The 27,654-nt window shown below is 50.1% G+C and overlaps 1 protein-coding gene across 2 annotated transcripts; it reads right to left on the bottom strand.

Moving 5' to 3' along the window:
- Positions 1 to 6,857: 6,857 nt before the first annotated feature.
- Positions 6,858 to 27,335, bottom strand: NRG4 (neuregulin 4). 2 transcript variants are annotated; one of them, XM_078613367.1, is made up of 5 exons: positions 27,029 to 27,335; positions 20,862 to 20,924; positions 19,814 to 19,970; positions 15,329 to 15,478; positions 6,858 to 8,571 (listed from the first exon to the last, which is right to left on the bottom strand). In XM_078613367.1, exons 1-5 carry the CDS (start codon positions 27,036 to 27,038, stop codon positions 8,520 to 8,522), a joined length of 432 nt encoding a protein of 143 aa, XP_078469493.1. In that variant the 5' UTR covers positions 27,039 to 27,335; the 3' UTR covers positions 6,858 to 8,519. The 2 variants fall into 2 exon arrangements, with proteins under 2 accessions (XP_078469493.1, XP_078469494.1); XM_078613368.1 differs by having other exon boundaries at positions 19,814 to 19,937; positions 27,029 to 27,332.
- Between the last annotated feature and the right edge of the window lie 319 nt (positions 27,336 to 27,654).

Here is a 27,654-nt window from a genome sequence, read left to right as displayed (position 1 = left end):
TGCATGGTTAATAACATCTTTCCAATGATTACTAAGTTTATACCCATCATCACGGTTGAAATTATGTCTGTGTGTATATTTGGATGGCCTCGTGTACAAACCTTTGATGGTAGCCAGGAGGCTTGCAGAGCACCTTAGTCTCGGAAAAGACAATTTCATGCGAGCCCACAGTAGCAACAATTTTCAAGCACACTGAAGGTCAGCGCACTAAATCACCACCGCCCCCTGCTAGAAAGCTATTCCTGGTCTCTGATTGTAGATTTGAAGCTTTCGTGACTGCAAGGAATCATATTCTTAGGTTTTTTCGGTAAAGTCACGTAGGTAAAACATCAAAATTAATAAAAAATAAAATAGAAAAATTAATGAAAATAAAATAAAGATCACGACGAAGCGTCGTGATCTTTATTTTATTTTATTTTTATTAATTTTGATGTTTTACCTACGTGACTTTACCGAAAAAAACTAAGAATATGAATCCTGGTCACTGGTTCCACAAACATCAACTTGAACCATGATTGGATAGGGTGGCCACGTTGTCGAGATGTTAACAACCTCGCCGTGTATGCGAGGAGGTCGTGGGTTCGATCCCGACCCTGACGCCTGCTGTTACATTTGGAGTTTGCGTGTCTCCCTCCCCGTGGTCGCGTGGTTTTTTTTTGCCCCTCCACATTAAGAATCAACATCACGCGTTCCGAGCATTTGGCTGCTATAAATTTCCACGTGATGAAAAGCCACTCCGTTGAGCTATCATTTGTGTTAGCCGGATCACTTCTGTAAAAAAAAAAGAAACGCGCTATGTAGCTCAGTGGGCCTTCCTTACCTGGTCAGTCACAGGACGCATCCTCTTTAACCGAACGGGATCCAAACACCACAAGTTCATATTCTTAGGTTTTTTCGGTACAGTCACGTAGGTAAAAAAATTAAAATTCATAAAAGTAAAATAAAAATAAAATAAATATCACGACGTTTCGGAGGCAACACAAGCTTCCGTCTTCAGGTGGAACCGTCACAGCACGCTTGCTGTATCAAGTGAGAGAAATTCCAAGAAAACAGTCCTTGTATATATTGATACAGCTATCGTGCTGTGACGGTTCCACCTGAAGACGGAAGCTTGTGTTGCCTCCGACACGTCGTGATTTTAATTTTATTTTAATTTTCCTTTTATTAATTAAAAAAAAATTACCTACGTGACTTTACCGAAAAACCCTAAGAATATAAATCCTTGCAATCACGAAAGCTTCACATCTAGAACCACAAGTTCACATTCGGGTGGTCAAGCCCAGAGAAAGCCGCGTCCAGGAGTTAGCTGAGTAGTGGTATCATCATCGCCGTGATGTCTCCTTGGTATTTGTGATATCGGTGCATTGCATCGTTACACGTTGCACGGTGTCTGCTCCGGATGACCACAGTCGCACCACTACGACTGGAGAGTTTTTTATATTCCATTTGCGCATCATCGGCGTATCCGCGTCTACTCTGCCATGGTTTGTGCAAGTGGATACGATTAATTAGGGTGGAGCACGAGCTTCGGAGAAATGAACGGGAGAGGGAAGAGAGAAGGGACATCGTGGGGAAATAAAGAGGCTGCGTGCAGAACGAGAGAGAGCGAGAGAGTGAGCGAGAAAGTGAGCGAGAGAGTGAGCGAGAGGTGGGGGTTTTACATAAAGCAAAGTTTAAAAATGTTTTTAAAAAAATCACGAAATGATGAACGAAGCAAAGTGCCGAATACACCGAACATCTTCTTGTTTCCACTGATCGTAAAAAAAAGAGGCAAAGGGAGAAGAAGGAACGGAGGAAAAGTAGCAAAGGGGTTTGGGAGGGTTGAGGAGAGTGAGGAAGCAGCGGGGAGAGAGGGGAAGGGTTCTGAGTGGGGGTTGGTCACGCAGAAGTCACGTGGTTTACGGGAGGCTTGAGCTGATTTAGAGAGAGACATTTGAGCACCCACGAGCGTAACGCCTTCAAGCGGAGGCTGTAGAACTTTTTCAAACCGTCTTCGTGAGTCGCACAAATCTCTACGTGACCCACCAGCCCCTTGCCTCCGAATTGCTGCATTCACAGTCACAGGCGTTCGCCGCCACCGCTACCGCCACGCTCCGGATAAACTGGGTCTCGTCATAGGAACGTGCCACTGCACGAGCCCGCCACTGGCATCGCTGTTAAATAACCACCCCGCTGGGGTTTTGGTGGCCGTTGTTCTCGGGCAGTTTGATCCGGAATGAATGGAAAGTGAAATTGGCTGCGCAGTGCCAAAATTGCACTTTGTAAAAAAAAATAATTAAAACGGCAGCGACCGCGGGCGGTTGTTAATGAGTAGCGGGTTAATTGCAGGAGGCGGGTTAATGGGAAGCGAGGAGAGGAAACGCAAACATGAAATAGGGCCGTTTACGCTGTTATTTTTAACCAACGAATTAAAAAAAAAGCCTTATCAGAGTCACCGTGCGTGTACGCGTGTGTGTTTATTTTCCTTGCCTCTTTATGTTCCTTGCTGCCCAGGAAAGTTAGTTTATGAGCGTGTTTCCAAATTACCCGGCTATTTGACCGAGGTGCTGTTCAGTCCCATGCAATGCCTTTATGGAAAATCGTATATTGACTTTTTTATTTTACCAGGTAAAGCTCACACTGAGCCAGATAGCTCTTTTTTCAGAAGCGACAAATGATAGCTCAACGAAGTGGATCATCGCGTGGAAATGTTTAGCAGCCAAATACTCTAAACGCGTGATGTTGATTCTAAATGTGGAGGGAAAAAACCGGAGGACCCGGAGAAAAATCCACGCGACCATGGGGGGAGAGAGAGACGCGCAAACTCCAAATATACAGCAGCAGGCGTCAGGGTTGGGATCGAATCCAAAACCTCCTGTACACAAGGCGAGGTAGTTACATCTCCTAGCCACCGTGAAGATGATGATGAGAGAGAGACACGCAAACTCCAAATATACAATCTTAATTTTGGAGCTTTCGTGACTGCCCACGACCTCCAAGCGAGGTAGTTAACCTCTTGCCACCTTATATATGTCAGAATAATATAATAACGAATATCATACAGATCTAAGATGTGTTTTCGAGTTGTATCGCGTGTATAACAGTTTATATACATTTGGTCACACAGACAAAGAGAAAGATCCCCCGTATAGCCTAGACAGACTGCTGGGGCAAGTGCCCCGAGCAAGTACCACACAAAAACAAAGATCCCCCGTGTAGCCTCAACAGACTGTTGGGGCAAGTGCTGTTAGCGAGCACCTATGAAAGCCGGCACTACGTCCAGCCGCCTTTGTCTCCCTAGTGGCGATGTTTCAAGCACCGCACCAGCTACTCATTTGAGGCTGAGTCGACCTATGGGAGGCCCAGAACCGGTGCAGATAATCGTCACTGATGTTGACCGTGAGCGGGAATCGAGCTCGGGCCGCCAGGTTCGTAGCGCAGCGCGCTAACTGCTACCCCCCCCCACACCCCCCCCCCACACACCCCCCCCACACACCCCCCCCCCCCACATACACCCCCCCCCCACACACCCTCCCCCACACACACCCCCCCCCCACACACACCCCCCCACACACCCCCCAAACACACTCCCCCCAACACCCCCCCCCACACTCCCCCCACACCCCCCCCACACACACACCCCCACACCCCCCACACACACACACGTGTACACACCACTGCCGGATTACAAGACGCACCCACCAAAACGAGGTTTTTGTTTAAATTTTAAAACAATACCCGGGAGGTGGAAAGTTCGACTTGCGGAGGATGAAGCCGATTTGAGGACAACTCCTTCTACTCACAACGCCTTTGAGAGTCCCGTGCGTGTGGACTTGGAACCGGAGGGCGGTGACGACGATTCGACTGATTGATGCGTGCGCCTCGACCCTTTTGAGCTTCACGACACACGGATTATCCAATCGCGACTCATAGTAGCAATGATCATTCCAGTGTTTTTATTCGTAAATTGTCTGTACGTACTGGGTTTAACGTGACCGGCCGCTAGAGGCCGCTATATCCACGATTACACTGGTCAACACACTTTTTTTGTCATAAGGTATTCCAACGATTCTAAGGTAATTTTGGGGTGCCGATTCCAAATCTGGCATCAGTTTTTGTCTATCACATCGGGTTTTTGAGATATCAAATATTGCATTTTCAATAAAAACTGCGGAAGAAAAATATTAAATAAATGTGGATATCTACATAAAATTATATTATAAACACACTATCCTAAAAATACAGCACCATATTTTAACACTAAAGCAGTCACTGACTCGCAACAACTTGCAATCATAAGTGACAGAGTTCATTTCGGGTAAAATCAATGAAAATGGGGTATGCCGATAGCATAAAATGAGATGTGATAGAGCAAATCTGAGATCAGATTTGGAATCAGCACCCTGAAATTAGTCTAAAACAGCTGCAAAAGTCCAGGCCAGAAAAAAATGTTTATTTTTTGTTGACCTGTGTTATTTTATCGAGCGAAGATAAATAATCGTCGAGGCGAAGCTGTGTCCGATCGAACACAAATTCCAGCCCCACGCGGGCCACCACGTTTCCACGCTGCACGCGTCCGATGATTGTTCAACACGTGCCACGTGACGCACAGAAGCAATTGACGCTGTTTCAAATGACGAAATCGAAATCTCGGCGTGCGCGTGTGTGTACACGTGTTCCACATGTGTGTGCACACGTGTTCCACGCGTGTGTGCGTGTACACGTGTTCCACATGTGTGTGTACACGTGTTCCACATGTGTGTGTACACGTGTTCCACACGTGCGAGTGTGTACACGTGTTCCACACGTGCGTGTGTGTACACGTGTTCCACACGTGTGTGTGTGCGTGCGTGTTTGTGTGTTTTCACGTGATTTGCCAATGTGTGACCCACAATTTTTGCTACGAATCACATTGTATTGGCCGTGAAAGCATGCGTGCTAAATTGTGCTATGATCGGTCTAAATATAATCTGCCCGAGCCGACTTGAGCAACAGGGAGTCTATAATTTAACGCCGATTAAGGTTTGTGCAATATTCTCCATTTGTCACGTGACGCCGTTGTTTGTTGCTCTGATTTCAGTTTGGGCCATAGCTGTGCTTGCATTTTTTCTTCTCTCATTCGTTTTCGTTTTTTTGTCACCAGAGTCAGAATCTTTACTTCATCCTGGAGAAATCTTACGAGCAACGAAGAAGATGTCCAGTAGGGGGGCGGTGGCTCATGAAAGTTACATGGGTGGACCTCAGGTTATCCTTGCAACTGACGTTAATTTAGTCGTGGTCTCTTGAGTTTGCATCCGGTTAAGCTTACATGTTTTTTTTTACTCGCATTTTATTCGCTGTCAGACGCACGCATCTGATCGCGCGTGTGTAACCCAAAAGCATATTCCTGCGGAGGGAGCTGGTAGGAACGTTGGGTTGCTCGGTCAATGGCCAGGGTCAACGGCGGCGTGGTGTATTCCGCAAATATGGCCGACTGTGAGGGCGGGCACAAACCGGCGTGAGTAGGTTAAACGTTGCGTTTTATAAGGGCACCACGGGGTGACCAGCCCCTCCCCACCCAGCCCCACCCCTCCCACCCCCCACCCAGCCCCTCCCCACCCACCCCTCCCACCCCCCACCCAGCCCCTCCCCACCCTCCCCTCCCCACCCAGCCCCACCCTCCCCACCCAGCCCCTCCCCACCCTCCCCACCCAGCCCCTCCCTCCCCACCCATCCCTCCCTGCACGACGGACGGACGGACACAAGAATCCCCTGTGGGCTGGTGTAACCAGAAGGTTCCTACCGGTAAAACGTTTCATAATTGTGTTTCCAGCTTCTCACTATGACACATTGTATGGGGATCCTCGTGCCGATGAGACGCCGCGTGGCGAAAGCGGCCCCGAGCGCTGCTTGCGCTGAATCGACGCTGCTGGAATGATGGTTACATCGTGGTTACAGTAAATCTGGCTGTGACGGTCCCACCTGATGACGGAGACTTGTGTTGCCTCCGAAACGTCGTGATTTATCATTTTTATTTATATTATCATTTCTATTATTTTTATTTTATTTTTTAATTTTTACCTACGTGACTTTGCCGAAAAAACCTAAGAGTATGGAATGATGCAACCCGCAGAAGGCCGTGGGGCCGATGGGATGTGTCAAAACAAATACTTTTTTTTTTAATTGGACAGATACGCTGTGTTATCTCGACATTGTCGGCTTGCCTCTTTTGTTATTCATATTTTTTTTACAAATAATTTATACCAATTAGAAAAGGACAAACTACACCGATGATTTCGCGTTATGCGTGTATTTTATGATTGTGCGTCGAACTATTACATCCGGCAGTTCACAAGCGTCGTTGATGCAAGCGAAGCCCTGATTCTGCCGATGAGACCCTTGACTGTGGAAACCGGTCCAAGGTGCTCTGGAGATGACGTAACCCCAGAAGGCCGTGTGGCTGATGAGTTGTAGAGAGGTCGGTGTAGCTGTACAAAGATATATTGTACGGTGCTCCTTATCGATAAATGTTGCATATCTGTGTGTGGGGAGCGGTAGTGTAGTGATTATGATTATTTGAATCGGTCAAATGAGTACCTGGTGCGATGCGTAAATATCGCCACTAGGGAGACAAAGGCGGCCGGGCGTGGTGCTGGCCACCCACCCCCTCGTGTGCCGTGCCGGCCTTCATAGGTGCTCGCTAACAGCACTTGCCCCTACAGTTTGTTGAGGCTATATGGGGGAATCGATGTATTTTGGAGCGGTGGCGCAGTGGTTAGCGCACTGTGCTATAAACACATTGACTCCTGTTTGATTCCTGGCCATGGCCAGGATCATATGGGCGAGGAGGAGGCCAAATAATACAAACCGGGTGGTTTAAAAATGAGACCAAACACAGATTTTTGAAAATCATCAAGTTGATTAATCGCGACTCATTATATTCGTGGAATCGACCGTAGCAGCTGAGCAAAAATAAAACACAATCTATTCATAATCACACAATCTATTCACAACCTATTCTTAATCGATTGTATCGTAATCGATTCCCGGGCGCGAGTCGTAAAGCGTGTTATTGTGGGGCACAGGAATCGATTGCAATCCGACTGATCGATTAATCGTTACATCCCTCAAGTCACCTGGGATCAGTCACGCGCAACAAATCTTAATTGTACATATTCTTAGGTTTTTTTCGGTAAAAGTCACGTAGGTAAAAAATAATAATAAAAGTAAAATAAAAATAAAATAAAAATCACGACGTTTCGGAGGCAACACAACCGACGGTTCCACCTGAAGACGGAAGCTTGTGTTGCCTCCGAAACGTCGTGATTTTTATTTTATTTACATTTTTTTATTTTACTTTTATTAATTTTATTTTATTTTTACCTACGAGACTTTACCGAAAAACCTAAGAATATGAATCCTTGCAGTCACGAAAGCTTGAAATCTAGACTTAATTGTACACACGAGCCTCACGCGTGCGTCATTTCCTGTTAGCTTAATTGATGATTATTATGGGTGTAACGATGCATCGATGTATCAAGTATCGATTTTTAACTCACGATATATGGCTTGTCAACGGGTTTGGTGTGCGTAAGAACCGATAATTATTTTTGATTCGTAATTGGTATCGCGTTCACGTGACCTCCCCACGACTCACAAGAGGCAACGTGCATTGAATAGCGAGTTAGCCGATTGAATCGTTACACCCATGATTCATGACGATGATTATATGGTATTAACACACAAACTTGGCACTGCCATAGGAACGTGGAATGTCCACTACCAACGGAGATGAGCGGATAGAGACTTCGACTTTTTTCTTTATACACTCCGACGCGGTATTTACACGCGATTTCACTTACGTGGTCATATCTACAAGAACACAAAAACAACACGGGATACACAATGGCAAAATAAATTAAACGGGACGTTATAAATACAGTGCGGTGAACCTGGACACCCGAGTTCAATTCCCTGCCACGGTTAACATCAGTGGCAAATCATATCTGAACCCCACCCCCACACACAACTGCCTTCACCAAGCCGCACTGGACCAGCGTGGTGAAGTATGGTCAGGCAACTCCCATACCACGATCGACGTGGACTTCATGCAGCAGTGGATTGACAAAGGGTCTGTGTGAATCGTTTATACATGTGTAGAATATATACAGCATATAAATACAGTCGTGACCACAGCTTTTAGTCTTTGGTGCTAAGGACCAGCAACGCAAACGCTTTTCAGATGGCCTTGATCTTTAACGTGGCAATCAACGACCGCCACGATTTAGTGACCTCCACCCCCCCCCCCCCCCCCAGTAGCATCTGTGGGGGCCCTCTTAGTGGCCAGCATGGAGACGCGACCCTTGTTGAGTTCTTCAGAAGGTGACGACGACGATGACGACGACGATGATGACGACCACGTCTATGACGACCATGGTGACGACGATGACGACGGCGATGACGTCGGCTATGACGACGATGGTGACGACTGTGACGACGATGACGACGACTATGACGACAACGATGACGACGACGACGACGCCTCGTATTCGCCAGGCGCTTCAGAGGAACACTTCCCTCGTCTCAGCCTCGATCCTCCTCTTCCTCTTGCACCTGCACGAGACAACGACACCCGCCACACGCGACCTTGTTAGTGAAGGGTGACCCGGCCGGTCGTTGTGCTTGGTCAATCCACTGCTGGATGAACGTCCCCTCCCCCCGACACCCACCCCCCCCCCGACCGCCATCGTCACGGTGCTGCGATCACGACAGTCTGGCTTGGCACGTGCAGCGCACGAGACGCTTCACGAACGCGAGTCGCCATGCCGTGGTGGTCGTGGTGGTGGTGGCGGTGGTCGTGGTGGCAGTGGTCGTGGTGGTGGTGGTGGTGGCGGTGGTCGTGGTGGTCGTGGTGGTGGTGGCAGTGGTCGTGGTGGTGGTGGTGGCAGTGGTCGTGGTGGTGGCGGTGGTGGTCGTGGTGGTGGTGGCAGTGGTCGTGGTGGTGGTGGTGGTGGTGATGGTCGTGGTGGTGGCGGTGGTCGTGGTGGCGGTGGTGGTGGTGATAGCGGTGGTTGTGGTGGTCGTGGTGGTGGTGGCGGTGGTCGTGGTGGATGCGTTCCAAAAGGGAAGAGAGCGCGCAAAGCGAGAACGCACGAGGGGACGGCTGCCTGCCGAGTAGCGCACACACTACATACACAGTACACACATTAACTACACAGTACACACACTAACTACACAGTACACACAGTACACACTACATACACAGTACACACAGTGCATACACACAGTGCATACACACAGTACACACAGTGCATACACAATGCATACACACAGTACACACAGGACACACTACATACACAGTACACACAGTGCATACACACAGTACACACAGGACACACTACATACACAGTACACACAGTGCATACACACAGTACACACAGGACACACTACATACACAGTACACACAGAGCATACACACAGTACACACAGTGTATACACAGTACATACACACAGTACACACTACATACACAGTACACACAGTGCATACACAATGCATACATACAGTACACACAGGACACACTACATACACAGTACACACAGTGCATACACAATGCATACACACAGTACACACAGTGCATACACACAGTACACACTACATACACACAGTACACACACACAGTACACACTACATACACACAGTACACACACACAGTACACACTACATACACACAGTGCATACACACAGTACACACTACATACACACAGTACACACACACAGTACGCACTACATACACACAGTACACACACACAGTACGCACACAGTACACACACAGTACACACACACAGTACGCACACAGTACACACACAGTACACACAATGCTCTCCCACATGTAAAGTGAATACAACCCGCGCGGCAGAGCGAATGTGTTGGTGGTAGAGTCACGTCAAGCCGCACACGCAACGCGAAACCGCACAAACCGAACCCGCGTCGGACTCGGTGAAACGTGGCACGTTTATGTCAGCGGTGGTGTGGGGGGGGGTGGTGGGGGGCACTGCACACAGCATCCACAATCGTCCGTGGCTTCTGTTTGAATTTGCCATCAGCTGTTTTGAGGCGTTTGCTCCGTTTCGTCCTGAGGTCCGCAAGACTGATGTGCGTGGCGATGATCAACCCACCTTCTTGGTTCTTTCGGTAAAGTCACGTAGAATGGAAATAATAAAATAATAAAAAATAAAACACTATAAAATAATAATACAAATAAAACATAATAAAATAATAGAATTATTTTATTATGTTTTATTTTTATTATTTTATTATTTCCATTCTACGTGACTTTACCGAAAGAACCAAGAAGATGAATCCCTGCAGTCACGAATGCTTTAAATCGAAATGTAGTTATTCTTGGTTTTTATTATTTTATTGTTTCCCTTCTACGTGACTTTACCGAAATAACCAAGAAGATGAATCCCTGCAGTCACGAAAGCTTTAAATCGAAATTATGATCCACCCACTCAACTGCACATGCGATCGCGAGGCACGAAGCGCGCTGGCCACCCAATTTGTGTTAGCCAGTGAGAGATACCTGGTTAGATTTTTAGAAAAACGTAGTTGAGTTTGTTTGCCTTTCTTATGCTTTGTACTGTTTGTTGTTGTTGTAGCGTGCTGACCCTGTGCCCTGACTGGTCGTCTGTGAAAAAAGAGCTTCATAACTCATCGGATTCCTCCTCCTGTGTGAATGCACATTCTGATTCTGGCTCAGACCCGTTCGTGAGTTGTTTACATGTGCGCGTGTACGACAGCTCAAATGTCAATCCACTGCTGGGTGGCCTTTTGGGGGGGCAGGTAGGGGGGGGTTAATTGGCCATACTTCACCACCGTTGATCGATGCAGATCGGCGAATGGGGAAAACCGGGAGGGGATGTGAGCCGTAGTCAGGAATCGAACTCGGGTTGTTCCGGTTCATCAGTGCAGTGCCCAACGATTTGGTCGATGTAACGTGGCTAGCGGCAATATCCACGCAGCACCAGTTCAGGCCAGCCACCCTTGCCACACTTAATGCGCAGTTAGGGCCCTAGAATCATTAAAGGTTTCCGTCCGACTCACGCTAATTAACTTTTACGACTTTCCGGTTACATGCTTCGTAATTTTTTTTTATTATTGCTGATGTTGTTGCTGCTGTTGAATGTTTTGCCGGTCAATTATATTTCATGTCATCGTGGTGTTTCCTCTGTGGCACTCGGTTGAGAAGCGTGCAGGAGAGGGATGGGGTTTGCACGTTTTGAATCGCATTGAGCGGAGGGAGAGACGGAGAGGGAGAGAGATGAACACGCGTGGTATTTGGGAGACACGCGTAGCTTCACGATTTCATTCAAACTCTGCAGGGGACAGTAAGCGGGGCTTTGGCAGGACGCCGTTACGGCTGCAAGGGGTGATGATGACGACGACGACGATGATGATGACGGGTGATGGTTAAGAATGATAGCGGAGTGGCAGCAGGAACGAGGGAGGGAGGTGAGGGAGAGAGATCTGTGTGATATCTTGGATTTTCAAAGGAGGGAGGGAGGGATTGAGCCAGCAGTGGATTGTTTGATCGCTGCTGCTGATGCTGGTGATGACGATGGCGATGATGATGAGGATTACCTTTTGCTGTCCAATTCAAAGTGTTTATTTATTTGCTTTTTTTGTCTCGCCGTTTGCAAAACTCGCTACGTTGGAATTCACCGCCCGCCCCCACCACCACCACTCGCCCCGGGTTAGACTCTCACAGCCACTCGATCCGGCTCAATCTCGGCGCAGCCAGTTCGCGTCAGTTCTGTTTGTTGGGTCTGCAAAGTGGAGGGGAGGGTGGCCGGGGTCAGGAGGCCAACCCGAACCCTCAAACCTCGTCCGGGGGCGAGACGCGTGGCTCGACAAAAAACGAGACTCGAGAGACACTCAAGAAGGGTGTTTTGGTTTTCTCTCTGAGTTATCGGATGAGCCGTGCGTGGTAAAGAGTGATGATGATGATGATAAGAAGGCGCATCTACTTGTCAGCCGTCTCATGGAGGACCATACTTCACCACGCCGGTCAGTGCGGGTAAGATATGTTTAAAAAAAAAAAACACGCAACAAATCGTTTTGATTTGCATGCCGTCGACAAAATCACGAAAATCACGAGAAACAAAAACACCTGTGCCCCAATCGCTACGCGACACACGGGGGCAGCTCACTGGCAACTCGTGCCCTGGCCTGCGTACACTGCGGGGTGTGAGTCTCGGCGAGCTGGGTTCGTGCCGCAGACTTCTGTCCTTGGCGAAAGCCTCGACACCCTTCGCCGTCACAGTTTTTTTTGGTTTGGCCATGTTTGTTTGTTGTAGTACAGAGTTAGGCTGATGGCCTTAATCTAAGTTGTGTTGTGGTTGTTGTTGTTGTTGTTTGACTTGCATCCCACTGGCATTTTTGCACACAGCGTTGGTGTACGGTGCTTTTTCTGCAATATTTTGCTGTCTTTTCTTGGATTTTCTGTTTGTACTCAGTCACATAGTCACTTTAAGATATTTTTTGTTCGTGTTTTTTGTTTTTTGTTTGTTGTGGTTGCACCCGATTCAAGAGCCGAATGGCTCACTGGGCTATACCTAATAAATGTACTTTAAATCAATAATGAACTTGAGTTTATCGCACGCGCCGCCGAATGAGCAAGCGCATCTGCGCGCTTACATCGTCGTCGTTGTCGCCAGCACGAGTTAGCCGTGGTCGATCCACTGCTGGATGGAAAGAGACTTTCGCAACGTGCCCGTCACCAACTCCCACGATGTTCACGAGTGCGGTTTCATCCGTAAACCAACCCCCCCCCCCCCCCCAATTTCTCCACCCACATGTCCCTCCCTTTCTCCGTTCTAACAAACAAAGTAAACAAAAACTACCCCAGGTGGAATCCCTTAAGCCGCCTGCCGTGGCTTTAGGCTGCTCGCTCGCTCCGCTGCATCTGCGTGCCCGGAGCCGATGGCAATTGTGTGGGGATGTCGCGTGCGCGCGTACGTACGTGTGTGCGTGTCTGTGTGTATGTGTGTGTGTGTGTTTGTATATAGGTGTGTGTGTGTGCGTGTCTGTGTGTGTATGTGAAGGTGTGTGTATGTGTAAATTGTGTGTATGTGTGTGTCTTTGTCTGTATGTGTGTGTATGTAGGTGTGTGTCTGCGTGTGTATGTGTGTGCGTGTCTGTGTGTGGGTACGTGCGTGTATGTTTATGTGTGTATGTATGTAGGTGTGTGTATCTGCGTGTGTGTAAGTGTGTGTGTGCGTGTCTTTGTCTGTATGTGTGTGTATGTAGGTGTGTGTCTGCGTGTGTATGTGTGTGCGTGTTTGTGTGTGTGTATGTGCGTGTGTGTTTATGTGTATGTATGTAGGTGTGTGTCTGCGTGTGTGTGTATGTGTGTGCGTGTCTGTGTGTGTGTATGTGCGTGCGTGTGTGGTCTATGTGTGTGTATGTAGGTGTGTGTCTGTGTGTGTGTATGTAGGTGTATGTCTGTGTGTGTGTATGTGCGTGCGTGTGTGGTCTATGTGTGTGTATGTAGGTGTGTGTCTGTGTGTGTGTATGTAGGTGTATGTCTGTGTGTGTGTATGTGCGTGCGTGTGTGGTCTATGTGTGTGTATGTAGGTGTGTGTCTGTGTGTGTGTATGTAGGTGTATGTCTGTGTGTGTGTATGTGCGTGCGTGTGTGGTCTATGTGTGTGTATGTAGGTGTGTGTCTGTGTGTGTGTATGTAGGTGTATGTCTGTGTGTGTGTATGTGCGTGCGTGTGTGGTCTATGTGTGTGTATGTAGGTGTGTGTCTGTGTGTGTGTATGTGTGTGCGTGTCTGTGTGTGTGTATGTGCGTGCGTGTGTGGTCTATGTGTGTGTATGTAGGTGTGTGTCTGTGTGTGTGTATGTAGGTGTATGTCTGTGTGTGTGTATGTGCGTGCGTGTGTGGTCTATGTGTGTGTATGTAGGTGTGTGTCTGTGTGTGTGTATGTAGGTGTATGTCTGTGTGTGTGTATGTAGGTGTGTGTCTGTGTGTGTGTATGTAGGTGTATGTCTGTGTGTGTGCGCGTGTGGCGTAGCGGTTAGCGCGCTGCGCTGCGAACCCGGCGACCCAAGTTTGATTCTCGCTCCTCTTGCCTAGTGCCGTGCGTAAACACCGCCACTGGGGAGACAAAGGCGGCTGGGTGAGGTGCTGGACACCCACCCCCTCGTCTGCCGTGCCGGCCTTCATAGGTGCTCGCTCTGGCACTTGCCCCATCAGTGTGTTAAGGCTATCGGGGTGGGGGCGGATCTTTGTCTTTGTTTTGTGTGCGCGTGCACCACAACAATCGCTCACGCGCCCGGCACGCGAGCACGAAACTCCTCGTCTCACGCACAGCGCCGCCACTCCAAAGACAAATATCCCCCGTATAGCCTCTTTAAGACTGTTGGGGCAAGTGCTGCTAGCGCGAGACACCTATGAATGCTGTATCGGCGTGCCACCTATGAGGGAGAGGGCTGCTGTGGCCCACACCACACCCGCCCGACCGCCTTTGTCTCCTACCCAATGCTGACGTCTTTACGCATACCGCAACAGGTGCTCATTTAAACGCTGAGTCAACCTAGGGGGTTGGTGGAGGGGGGGGGTAGCAGGGCCCAGGACTGATTCAAATATTCGCCACTGTTACTGGGCGGTCATGAGCGGGAATGGAACTCGGGGGCTGGCCAGGTTCGTAATGCAGTTGCGCTCACCGCTGCGCCACCGCTCCACCCAGCGTACACGCACAATGGGCACGCGAGAGGCGAAGCGAGCGGCCTCTCTGATCCTCTCCGCTTTCGGGGTCACCGCGACGGCTCCATTGTTGCGTGGAATCAATGTCTCATTCTCTAGTCGTGAGTGGGCTGTGGGTGGGTGGGGGTGGCGGGATACCCCCCCCCCCCCCACAGCGCTCCCACTCACCATTCAGCGCCAGCACGACTCACCGCTCACTAAGCATCACCGCTCACCACCTACGGCGATGACAAATACCATTTCATGGGCAGCCACCACCAGCGGGCAACCCACCACTCCTCACCACCTTCACCATCCACCAGCAACCGCGTTTGACGCGTGATGGGTTACGTTAGAGATGGACACGTGAACTGCCCCTGCCAACTGAAGAAGTTGACCACAGATTTCGACCGCGGCGTGGAAATTCATACCCGGCCCAGCCGTACAAGGGGAGCTGCTGAATTCGCAAGCGAATGGACGAATCTGGGGTGGACGAATCTGGGGTGGACGAGTTTGGGGTGGACGATTCTGGGGTGGACAAGTCTGGGGTGGACGAGTTTGTGACGGCGTGGCTTTGGCAGAGAGGGAGGGAGACCGGCGGAGCGAGTTGGTGGACTCACCAGTGGTAGGCCACGAAGAGGACGACTAACGCGATGCCGCCCAGGAAGAGCGATGCGGCCGCTGCCGCCGCTGCCCCCTCTGAGCTCGACCTCTTCCTCCTCTCCAGGGCGAACAGCTCGCAGCGGTGACCCGCAAACTCAGCTGAGCACCTACCCGGGGGAGCGGGTGGTGGGGGTGGTGGGGGGAGGGGGTGGATGGAGGGAAACAACGAGGAGCATGCGTTGAACGCGGGCCGCGTTGCCGCCACCACCACTGAAACTAAACCAAACTAAAAACACTAAACTGCTGTTTTTTATTCTACCAGGTAAGACCGACTGAGATGCACAGCTCATTTTCAGAAGCGACCTGGCCACAGATGACAGCCCGATGAAGTGGCTTATCGCGTGGAAATTTACAGCAGTAGGCCAAATGCTCTGAACGCGCGTCGATTCTGAATGTGGAGGGAACAACCGCAGGACACGGAGACAAATCCACGCGACTACCACGAGAGAGAGACACCGATCAACCCCAAATATATAGCAGGCGTCAGGGTCGGGATCGAACACACGCTTTCCTGTACACCAGGCGAGATAGTTGACATCTCCGAGCCACTGTGATGACAGTGAGAGAGAGGGAGACACGCAAACTCCAAATATACAGCAGCAGGCGTCAGGGTCGGGATCGAACCCACGACTTCCTGTACACCAGGCGAGGTAGTTAACATCTCCTAGCCACCGTGGCACTGCACCCCAATCCTAACATTGGGGTTCAGTGTTTTTACTGCTCCATAAATCCAATCGCCTGAATTAAATTATCGGTGATTGGATTCGTTTCGGGGAAAGTGCCGTACGCCTGGGGCTCGCAACCCGGGCCAAGAGGGCACGGGTCCCGGGTTTTTCCACGGCTGCTCGAGGTCCGTGTCCTGCAACGGTCGAGCCGGCCCGGCTGTCTGCTAGGGTCACTGCCGTAAGGGTCACTGGCACGGTCGTGAGTGAGCGAGCCCGTGGTGTCGCAGTCAACGTCCTCCGCTCCGGTTGAGGGTCGTGGCCTGCACACTAAAACGACGTTGGGCTTCGGGTAGACCCCCAGCCGAACCCAACATCTGTGCCGTTAAAGTTTTTAATAAATGAATAAACCAACAATTAGTTTTTTTTTAAAGGTCAATTCCCAAGCCTCGTTCGCCGCCGGACATCTGCGTTTGAGTTCGTGTCGTTGCGTTTTTTTGATTCACCCCTTACCCGTTACCCCAGTATCGGCCAACCATCCCACACATAGCCCAAGTGTCAGAGCAGGAATAGGCGCCCACCTTGAGGTGGCAAAGCAACAGTCCTCTACATTAATTTACGCCGCTGATGAGAGGGAATTACTTGATAACCCAGTGCACCATGCAATGGGGCTTTGCCATGCAACGGCGCTTATAGGAATTGGCAACATTATTACGTATTTATTATTATTATCATTCACCAAGTATCCATAATAGAGGGGGGTTTGTTTGGTGGTTAGGTCGCGTGAATAAATAAATGTGTCGTTGAACTCGCCACCACCCGACGCAGCCAATTAGTAAGGTTTGTCACGTAAACAGAACGTGATGTTACTAGTAAAGAATTGGCACGTTCTGTTTACGTGGCAAACCTTACTAATTGGCTGTGTCGGGTGGTGGCGGGTTTAACGACACATTTATATATTTACGCGATCTAACGTAAAAAAAAACAACAACCTGTGTCATGGATGATATTGATCGCGAAAGCCTCCTTACGTGTTAAACATTAACCAAGTAGTTCGTGTTTAATTCACTGTTATTACGAAATTGGAACAACTGAATCGATGCCATCTAAGGTGGCGCAGGCTGGGCTCACGGACTCAACGCTACAAAAATGTCCCCGCAACATATTCGGCTTCTGGGTTGCACAGTAGCAGATGCATCAGCAACATCGACCTCTCTCCCCCTCCTCCTCCTCCTCTTCCTGCGCAAACGTGGCAGGACCCTCCTGCGAACGAGTGCCGAGACTCGGCGAGGCTCTCCTGTGTAAACGAGCTTAGAAATAAAATATAGAATCGATTTTTTTTTTTGTTGCAAACGGTGCGCCGGTAAAGCCAGACCAGATTAAGGTGGGCATGGTCCCTCTGTCAGTCACTCGGAATGCGTATCACGCACACCTGTGTTACACCTGTGTTACACCTGTGTGTGTGTGTGTGTGTCATGCGGGGAAGGAATCCCACACCTGTTTTGCTCGTGACACTTAAATTGTCCCTGCCCTCGATTCTCCATTACGCAACGCCTATTCACTCATCGCTCTAATTGCGGCGACGCGAACGCATTGTGCTGCCGCACAATGCGTGCTCGCACTCAAACGCGATATTGGCAACCCCCCCCCTCCACTTCACCACCTTCCCACTTCACCCCCCACTTCACCCCCCACCCCCGTCCTTTGAGGTCCTCAAATTAGAGAAAGGTCAGGGTTAGGAGCTTAGTGGCAAGAGGCCAGGGGTTAGTGGGTACAGGTTAGTGGCTAGCAGCTAGTGGCTACATGTTAGTGGCTAGTAACTAGAGGCTAGGGGCTAGAAGTTAGAGGCTAGGGGCTAGTGGTCACAGGTTAGTGGCTAGGGGCTAGAGACTAGGGGCTAGTGGGTACAGGTTAGTGGCTAGGGGCTAGAAACTAGTGGCTACAGGTTACGGGGTACAGGTTAGTGGCTAGGGGCTGGAGACTAGGGGCTAGTGGCTACAGGTTAGTGGCTAGGGGCTAGAGACTAGGGGTTAGTGGCTACAGGTTAGTGGCTAGGGGCTAGAGACTAGTGGCTAGAGGTTAGTGGGTACAGGTTAGTGGCTAGTAGCTAATGGCTAGTGGCTACAGGTTAGTGGCTACAGGTTAGTGGCTAGGGGCTAGAGACTAGTGGTTAGTAGGTACAGGTTAGTGGCTAGGGGCTAGAGACTAGGGGCTAGTGGGTACAGGTTAGTGGCTAGTGGCTAATGGCTAGTGGCTACAGATTAGCGGCTAGGCGCTAGAGACTAGGGGCTAGTGGTTACAGGTTAGTCGCTAGGGGCTAGTGGTCACATGTTAGTGGCTAAGGGCTAGAGGCTAGGGGCTGGTGGCTACAGGTTAGTGGCTAGTGGCGAGTAGCTAGAAGCTAGAGACTAGGGGCTACAGTTTAGTAGCTAGGAACTAGGGGCTAGTGGGTACAGATTAGTGGCTAGGCGCTAGAGACTAGTGGTTACAGGTTAGAGGCTAGGGGCTAGAGATTAGTGGCTACAGGTTAGTGGCTAGTACCTAGAGGTTAGTGGCTACAGGTTAGAGGCTAGGGGCTACAGGTTAGTGGCTAGAGGTTAGTGGCTAGGGGCTAGAGACTAGGGGCTACAGGTTAGTGGCTACAGGTTAGCGGCTAGGGGCTACAGGTTAGTGGCTAGTAGCTAGAGGCTACAGGTTAGTGGCTAGTAGCTAGGGGCTACAGGTTAGTGGCTAGGGGCTACAGATTAGTGGCTAGTGGCTACAGGTTAGTGGCTATAGGTTAGTGGCTAGGGGCTAGAGGCTAGGGGCTACAGGTTAGTGGCTAGAGGTTAGTGGCTAGGGGCTAGAGACTAGGGGCTACAGGTTAGTGGCTACAGGTTAGCGGCTAGGGGCTACAGGTTAGTGGCTAGTAGCTAGAGGCTACAGGTTAGTGGCTAGTAGCTAGGGGCTACAGGTTAGTGGCTAGGGGCTACAGATTAGTGGCTAGTGGCTACAGGTTAGTGGCTATAGGTTAGTGGCTAGGGGCTAGAGGCTAGGGGCTACAGGTTAGTGGCTACAGGTTAGTGGCTAGTGGCTACAGGTTAGTGGCTAGTAGCTAGAGGCTAGGGGCTACAGGTCAGTGGCTAGGGGCTACAGGTTAGTGGCTAGGGGCTATAGATTAGGGGCCAGTCCAGGCGTTGTCAACCTGCGGCTCTTCAAGGACTGCTTCGTGGCGTTATGCATCAAGGTCCGCCGTCGCATATTCACAAAGTGCATTGCAGCTCTTGAAAGAGTTATAAAAATTTTTTACCGAATTAATCAAAACAATGCCGCTTCTTGCTCCTTTTGTTACCGACTCCTGGGCTACAGGCGAGGAGCCAGCGGTCGCAGTTCGTCCTTAGGGGACATGATGAAGGCTAGGCGATAGAGCTGCGGACTAGCGATAGTGAGTGGTACGGGTATGGTTCGAGACATAGGTCATGGGTCAGCTTAGAATTAGTGGAGGCGCTAGGGTTAGGGGTTAGGGCTAGGGGTTAGCCCGATGGTTAGGGGTTAGGGCTAGGGGTTGGCTAGCGGTATAGTTAAAGCAAGAGGCATGGACAGCGTGAGCATGATGCCAGTGTTGGGGTGAGAGTCACGATTAAGGTTGGAGTCAATGAAATAGGATCGGCGTTAGAGTCCCCGGGTAAGGATCAGGGTTGTGCGGATGATGTCAGTGTTAGGGTTGGAGTCCGGGTAAGGGCCAGGGTTGTGCGGATGATGTCAGGGTTAGGGTTGGAGGCTGCGTGGTGCGGTCATCACCTGCAGTGTGGTTTATCTGTCTGGTGGAGGTAGTGGCAGGATCCCCCGTTGAGGCAGTAGTCGCGGTAGTGTGCGGGGCACGGCTGTGCGTGGAGCGCGGAGATGCGGGGGTGCTCCACCTCCACTGTGGAGACGAAGAGGAGTTCGTCATCATCAGCTGCAGCAGCAGCAACAGCATCATCATCATCATCAGCTGCAGCAGCAGCAACAGCATCATAATTCTCATCATCGTCGGCAGTAGCAGCAACAGCATCATCATTGTAATATATGCATCATCAGCAGCAGCATCGTTATTGTAAAGAGTCATCATCATCATCACCATCAGCAGCATCGTTATACTATAGTCATGATGATGATGAAAGATGTGGGGCGATAGAGATAAGGGGTGAGGATGAGGAGAGAGACGGAAGATGAGAATGACGGCGACCTTGGGGAGGCCTCCATGCAGCAGTGGATTCATCATTACTGAAGACGATGGTGACGACGATGATGGTGACGACGATGCTGGTGACGACGTTGATGGTGACGACGATGATGGTGACGACGATGATGGTGACGACGATGATGGTGACGACGATGATGGTGACGACGTTGATGGTGACGACGATGATGGTGACGACGATGATGGTGACGACGATGATGGTGACGATGATGATGACGACGATGATGGTGACGACGATGATGATGACGACGATGATGATGATGATGACGATGATGATGACGACGATGATGGTGACGACGTTGATGATGACGACGATGATGATGACGACGATGATGATGACGACGATGATGATGACGACGATGATGGTGACGACGATGATGGTGACGACGATGATGATGACGACGATGATGGTGACGACGTTGATGATGACGACGATGATGGTGACGACGATGCTGGTGACGACGTTGATGATGACGACGATGATGGTGACGACGATGATGATGACGACGATGATGGTGACGACATTGACAGATGTCGACCGATGGATGTGACGTTGAGAGCGATGATACGAGGGAGCAGGCACAAGGAGAGCCTGGACTATTGTACCTGGGTTCGACTCCCCTGCCCAGGCGCCCAACAGCAGCATGGAGAGAATAACGCAAATCCCTCCTGTGCAGATTCAACAAACACACAGACAGCAACACCACGTGATGTACAGATTAGTGGGATGTGGACAGTCGGACAGTCGTGCATATGATTATCGTTCATCCTTGTCACATCGTCATCATCATCAGATTAGTTTAAGCAGCAAATAGAACAGACGCAAGGTCACACGGTTATAATGACAAGGATCTACGCTTATAGTGACACTTACTTATTTAATAGCCTCAAAAAAATCAAAGCTCCTTACATCACAATCTCATCTCAAGCATTCAAATTCTCTGCTGCAATCGAACCAAGAGGGGGGGGGGGCAGTGGCAGCTGTCCATGTGTGGCACAAAATGAACACAGTACCGGTCTGTAATGGGGTAGTTAATTATCATTGAACTATTGAACAAAAACAGTCGCTGCATCGAGCGCTTTCCGGTGCGAAAAAAATTCAACATACATACTTTATTTTCATAACTAAATCATCATCATCATCATTATAGCCATTGATTTGCTTCAACTGTCAAATAAAATAGGATTTGCTCGTCTGGTTAACACCATCTACTTGGCATTATATTCACATTTCAAATGCACACACAGGAGGATCTTGCTACGTATGTATGTTGAACTTCTTTCGCACCCTACGTAGTCAACCGTATAAATATAGTTATGTTTCATAGGCAACCTGGCCACAAATGATAGCGCAACGAAGTGGCTATTCACGTGGAAATTAACGGCAGCGAAATACTCTAAATTCGCGATGTTGATTCTAAATGTGGAAGGAAAAACCGGAGGACCCGGAGAAAAATCCACGCGACCACGGTGAGAAAGAGAGACACGCAAACTCCAAATATACAGCAGCAGGCGTCAGGGTCGGGATCTTACCCACGACCACCTGCATACCAGGCGAGGTAGTTAACATATCCTAGCCACAGTGATGATGATGAGAGAGACGCAAACTCCAAATATACAGCAGCAGGCGTCAGGGTCGGGATCTTACCCACGACCACCTGCATACCAGGCGAGGTAGTTAACATCTCCTAGCCACAGTGATGATGATGAGAGAGACGCAAACTCCAAATATACAGCAGCAGGCGTCAGGGTCGGGATCTTACCCACGACCACCTGCATACCAGGCGAGGTAGTTAACATCTCCTAGCCACAGTGATGATGATGAGAGAGACGCAAACTCCAAATATACAGCAGCAGGCGTCAGGGTCGGGATCTTACCCACCACCACCTCCATACCAGGCGAGGTAGTTAACATCTCCTAGCCACCGTGGTTGCTGCTGCGTTGGCAGGGTTGCACAATTCGAGCCGACAATAAGAACGACACCAACTCTCTCTCTCTCAACGCGTTCGTCTTCCAAGGGGCTTTTTAACGAATGTTGTTGCAGAGCTACGATGTGGGCACGAGTTGGCAGCACAGCAACATCCACTGTCACCCAGCGTCTGTGCTCCCCTCCTCCACCACCAACGCACACTGAACCAACATGTGCATGCATGGTCAGACACAACACATAGAGACCCATAGACTCACAAAGACACCCATAGACTTACATCATGGGACCTCCTTTGCCAGTACCAAAATATACTAATAGGGTTTTTCCCCTTTTTTCTGACAACAAAACTGAAACCTTTTGCAAGGAATCATGCTTACATTAACCACAATACTTGCAGTCAAATGCAAACAAAAAAAAACAATACTCTGATAATTTATGCATTGTCTTTGAAACTGATTGGTCCACACCAGAGACAGCTTTCTTTGATAGAAGATTGGTCCACACCAGAGACAGCTTTCTTTCAAAGAAAGCTGTCTCTGGTGTGGACCAATCCGTTTCAAAGACAATGTATAAATTATCAGAGTATTGTTTTTTGTTTGCATTTGACTGCAGGTATTGTGGTTAATGTAAGCATGATTCCTTGCAAAAGGTTTCAGTTTTGTTGCCAGAAAAAAGGGGAAAAACCCTATTAGTAGACGCATAGACTCACAAAGAGGTCCATACTCTTACATAGAGGCCCATATAATGATATACCCATAGACTCATATAGCAGCACATTGCCTTACAAAAATACTCATATCATAGACTCACATAGAGACCCATAGTCTTACATAGTGGTCCATAGACTTAGATATCCAAAGACTACTCACCTCGAGACCCATAGCCTCATACAGAGACCCATAGATTACATAGTGGCCCATAGACTTAGAGACCCATAGACTCACCTAGAAACCCATAGACTCACATAGAGGCGCATAGCCGGACATAGAGACCCATCGACATACCCAGAGACCTACTCGCAATGGGTAAAGGAGCAGCGCTGAAATGCCCCACTCACGCCACTGCTGGAAGAAGGAACTCCGCTAGAGGAGAGCTCTAGAGAGGCTGCTTTATGCCTACTCTTCCACGTTGGCCAGTAAGTTAACACTTAACCGCACCGCACGCGACCTGCCAATGGACTGAATGTGGATAACTGTTCAATATATTCGACCGTTTTCGTTTATTACACTATTTTAGTTGAAACCAAACTATTGTCATTTTACCAGGTAAGGTCCACTGAGCAATACGGCTCTTTTCCAGAAGCGACCTGCCCATAAATGATAACTCAACGAAGTAGCTCATCACCTGGAAATGCATAGCAGCCAAATACTCTAAACGCGTGATATTGATTCTAAATGTGGAGGGGGAAACCCGGAGGATCCGGAGAAAAATCCACGCGACCACGGGGAGAAAGAGACACGCAAACTCCAAATATACAGCTGGTGTCAGGGTCGGGATCGAACCCACGACCTCCTGCATACCAGGCGAGGTAGTTAACATCTCCTAGCCACCGTGGCATAACATCGCACAGCCTCGAACGGTTAAGCAAACATCATCCCGTGCCCAACTTCTCTATCGGAGATCGAGTTACGGATAATTTGGACAGATAAACAAATCGCCCGGTCTCATCCACACTGCGACGAGGCAACAACGCGACCCATCACCCCCCACTCGCCCCTCTCCCTGATTCTTCCCTCCCGCGGATCTACATTCATAAGCATCTTTATTTCGACTGGAGGAATCCGATGGACTACGAAGACTTGCTTAATCAAAGCAACGCGCGTAGAACTCGCGATTGTTTATCGGGTTCACTACCTTGTGTGAGCACCTCTGGAGACTAATCCATGACCCCAGTGCATTCCACCTCCTCCATCTCCTGCCGCTGTCCATCACTGCCGCTCTGAGTTAAAAAGAGAGTCAACCCCTCGTGCGCTCCCCTTCACCTCGTGCGCTCCCCTTCACCTCGGCAAGGAACGCCCCATGAACAAATACGCAGTAGAAGGAGACATCACAGCGCATATCTCCTGACGCCGTTAATCCGGGCCTGACCACCTGAACGTGAAACTGGAGCCGTTGCTCTGCGTCTACGCCAGCAGCCGTACGACAGGAAGAAGAAGATCACGTGCAGTCCGCCCATACTACTAAGAGGCTGTGAGTGGGGCAGTCGCTCCTACTAAGAGGTTGTGAGTGGGGCAGTCGCCCCTACTAAGAGGTTGTGAGTGGGGCAGTCGCTCCTACTAAGAGGATGTGAGTGGGAAAGTCGCTCCTACTAAGAGGTTGTGAGTGGGGCAGTCGCTCCTACTAAGAGGCTGTGAGTGGGAAAGTCGCCCCTTGCCGTGAGGTCCCGTGATTGAGCTCATCCGTTCCCGTGGCCGTCCGCGCTAATCTCAACGTCTTCTTCCAGCACGACATCTCAAACGCATTTGCTCTTCCTCCTCCTCTTTCGTGTATCCTTACTGACAACTTCCTGGCGACTGCCGGATGATGCCGGTTTGCATTTAGCAGCGTGAACGTCGTTCTGCCCATGTGTTAAATGTGTGTGTGTGTTGTGGATCCTTGAACAACAACAAGAACAGTAGCAACAGCAACAACAACAACAGCAACAACAGCAACAACAACAACAACAACAGGAACAACAACAACGACGACGCCACCGGTGCGGTGCTGCTGAAGCAGTCCTACATTCGCACGTGCGTTTACCTGGCGACTTTATTGATCGGTTGCTTCGGGTGGAGGTGGGTTTACGACACGCATTTAACTCAGGTAACATCTCGTGTGGGAGTGTTGCGTGTGTGAACGTCTTGCGTGTGTGTCGCGTGTGTGAGATCGTATATGTGCGTGTTGCATGTGTGAGTGTCTTGTATGTGAGTGTTTGGCGTGTGTGAGTGTCGCAAGAAATACGCCAGAAAGAATCATTGAACTATCTCAGTCGAATGCATCGAATCCGGACTCAGATAAAATTATCATCATCATCATCTGTTCATCACAATGTTGATGCTGCTGCTGCTGCTTTTGTGGGGAGACGGGGGGGGGGCAAGATAACCAGTTCAGGCGGTTTAGACACCGCTCGACACTGATGATTGTCGTGGCCGGGAATCGCACCTCAAGTCAACAGGTTCACTGCGCGTGGCGCTTTCCACTGCGCCACCGCTTCCACCCTCCCCTGCAACGCCGCACAAATACGCGTCGTGCTCACGCCAATCAACGCGTTCTGTTATCTCGCCAAGAAAGCCTCCACTCGCGTCTCAAGACTAAATCACTCGCAAGGCTCCTGCGACGCCATCGTGATGCTCGGCCCACGACCGAGCAGTCGAGGACACGACGCTCGAGCGTGGAGGAGTGGCACTCGGCGCTGCGCACGGATGGATTCACAATTCCGTCTTGCGGCGATTTTCCACCTCGTGGGCAGCTCGCGGGCCCCTTGCCCAAACGCCACGACAAATTAGCAACCAGGCCGCCCGTCCCCCACCCACACCCACCCCCCCCCCCCCCAAAGAAACCCCCCGCACCTGCTGAGCTTCCCAAAATCAAAGAGGGGCATCGTAGGGGGCCCATTGGGGATGAATTCGTTTGCCAGCGACGCAGGTCGCATTCGAGACAGAGGTCGGTAACCAAAAATTATTTTTTTCGGTTTCGAATTTGTTACACCACCACCAACAACAACAACAAAAACAACAAAAACAACAACAACAAAAAGCCCTCGATATTTCAAGAACCGCAATGGATGCGAATAACGTCCCGCGCGCAGTTCTGAGCCGTAATGCCGCTCCCGAATCTTAGGCGTTGACCAGCTGCAGTCCAGGCGATGACCGTGACCGTGAGGGGTGATGCGATCATGTTCACATCGCTCCAGCGAGACAAGAGTGCGTTGTGCAAAATCACGATGATGGATGTTGTGTTTCTGCTATTGCTGTACAGGATGATGATGATGATGGTGGGTGGATGGTGATGACTATGAGCGCGATAATGCTTCGCCGTTGTGTAGTGGTGAGCGCACTGCGCGCTACGAACCCGGCGACCCGAGTTCGATTCCTATTTCACGACCCGTGGCGAATGTTCGAACCGCTTCTGGGTCTCTCCTAGGGCGACTCGGCCTTCAATGGATACCCGTTGCGGTGTGTACATATCAGCACTGGAGAGATGAAGGCGGCCGAGCGTGGTGCTAGCCACCATCCTCTTCATAGGTGCTCGCTAGCAGCACTTTCCCCAACAGCCTGCTAACGTTTATACGGAGGGGGGGTCTTCATGATGATGACGCTCCCGCTGATGACGTTGTTGGTGATGACGCTGCTGTTTATAATCAACGTTTTTGGGTTTAGATCGCGTTATTTATAAATGTGTCGTAACCCTCCACCACCCGACACGGCCAATCAGCAAAAAAGTGTCACGTTGACAAAAGACAAATAGTTCACTACTTTAGCCCACCGGTGTGTTGAAGCGTGAAACCACAACATTTTCATTTTTTGAGTACGACGTTTTGCTGGTAATTGCATCCAGCATCATCGGGCAATTCGCCAGAATGGTGTTAAACTGCTGTTTATAGTTTATACTGCTGCTCGCGATGATGATGTCGATATCAATGATGTCACCTATGCTGCTGTTACCGATGAAAGCTTCTGCTGATGATGGTCGTTGCGCTGCTGTTATTGGTGCTGCTGCTAGAGATGATGATGAATGTGGTGGTGGCGCTGATGCTACCGGTGCTGCTGCTACTGCTGCTGATAGCATAGCTGCTAGAGATGATGATGATGATGAAAGCGGTGATGTTAGTGGTGGTGACCGCGTGGCCGACATAACACTAACCTCGAAGCATCCTCGCGTCTTTGTTTTTCTTTCCACGGTCAAGTCTCGGTCCACAGCGTCGCCAAGTTTTCGGAGCGGTGTTAAACAAGTGTACCTCTCCGCATGCGTTGTGTGTGTGCGCGCGTGTGTGTGCGTCCTTGTCTGTCCACGTGTCGGTCTGGCAGGGCCCGTGGCTGAGCGGCGCTCCCCTGCACAGCTGTCGACGTTCACGTGCCGGGGCTGTGTACGGTGACGCGCGCGGTTCCACCTGTGGGCCCGCCTCAAGTTTTTTGCGAAACAATTTGCGCGCCCCGGTACATTTATACCGAGGTGCCCTCTCCTCCCCCCTCTTCCCCCCGCTACTCTTCCTCCCTCTCCTCCGCCTACCACCCTCTCCTCCTCCCCCTCCTCCACCCTCTCCCCATCCCCCCCCCTCCTCCTCATCCCTCTCCTCCTTTCCTTTGTCCTCTTCCTTCCCTCCTCCCTCTCACCCTCCCTGCTTCCTCAGTCTCCTCCTCCTCTTCCTCCGACTACCTCAACCTCTCCTCTTTATAATCCTCCACCTGCTCCCCTCTCCTGCTGCTCACTCCCCTCCACGTCCATCTCCTCCTCCTCCTCCTATCTCTCCGTCTCCACTCTCATTCTTC

This window comes from Lampetra planeri, chromosome 41 (genome assembly GCF_965212315.1).
Source record: "Lampetra planeri chromosome 41, kcLamPlan1.2.h2, whole genome shotgun sequence".
In the NCBI taxonomy this organism is placed as follows: Eukaryota; Metazoa; Chordata; class Hyperoartia; order Petromyzontiformes; family Petromyzontidae; genus Lampetra; species Lampetra planeri.
This window is presented reverse-complemented; position numbering and strand designations above follow the sequence as displayed.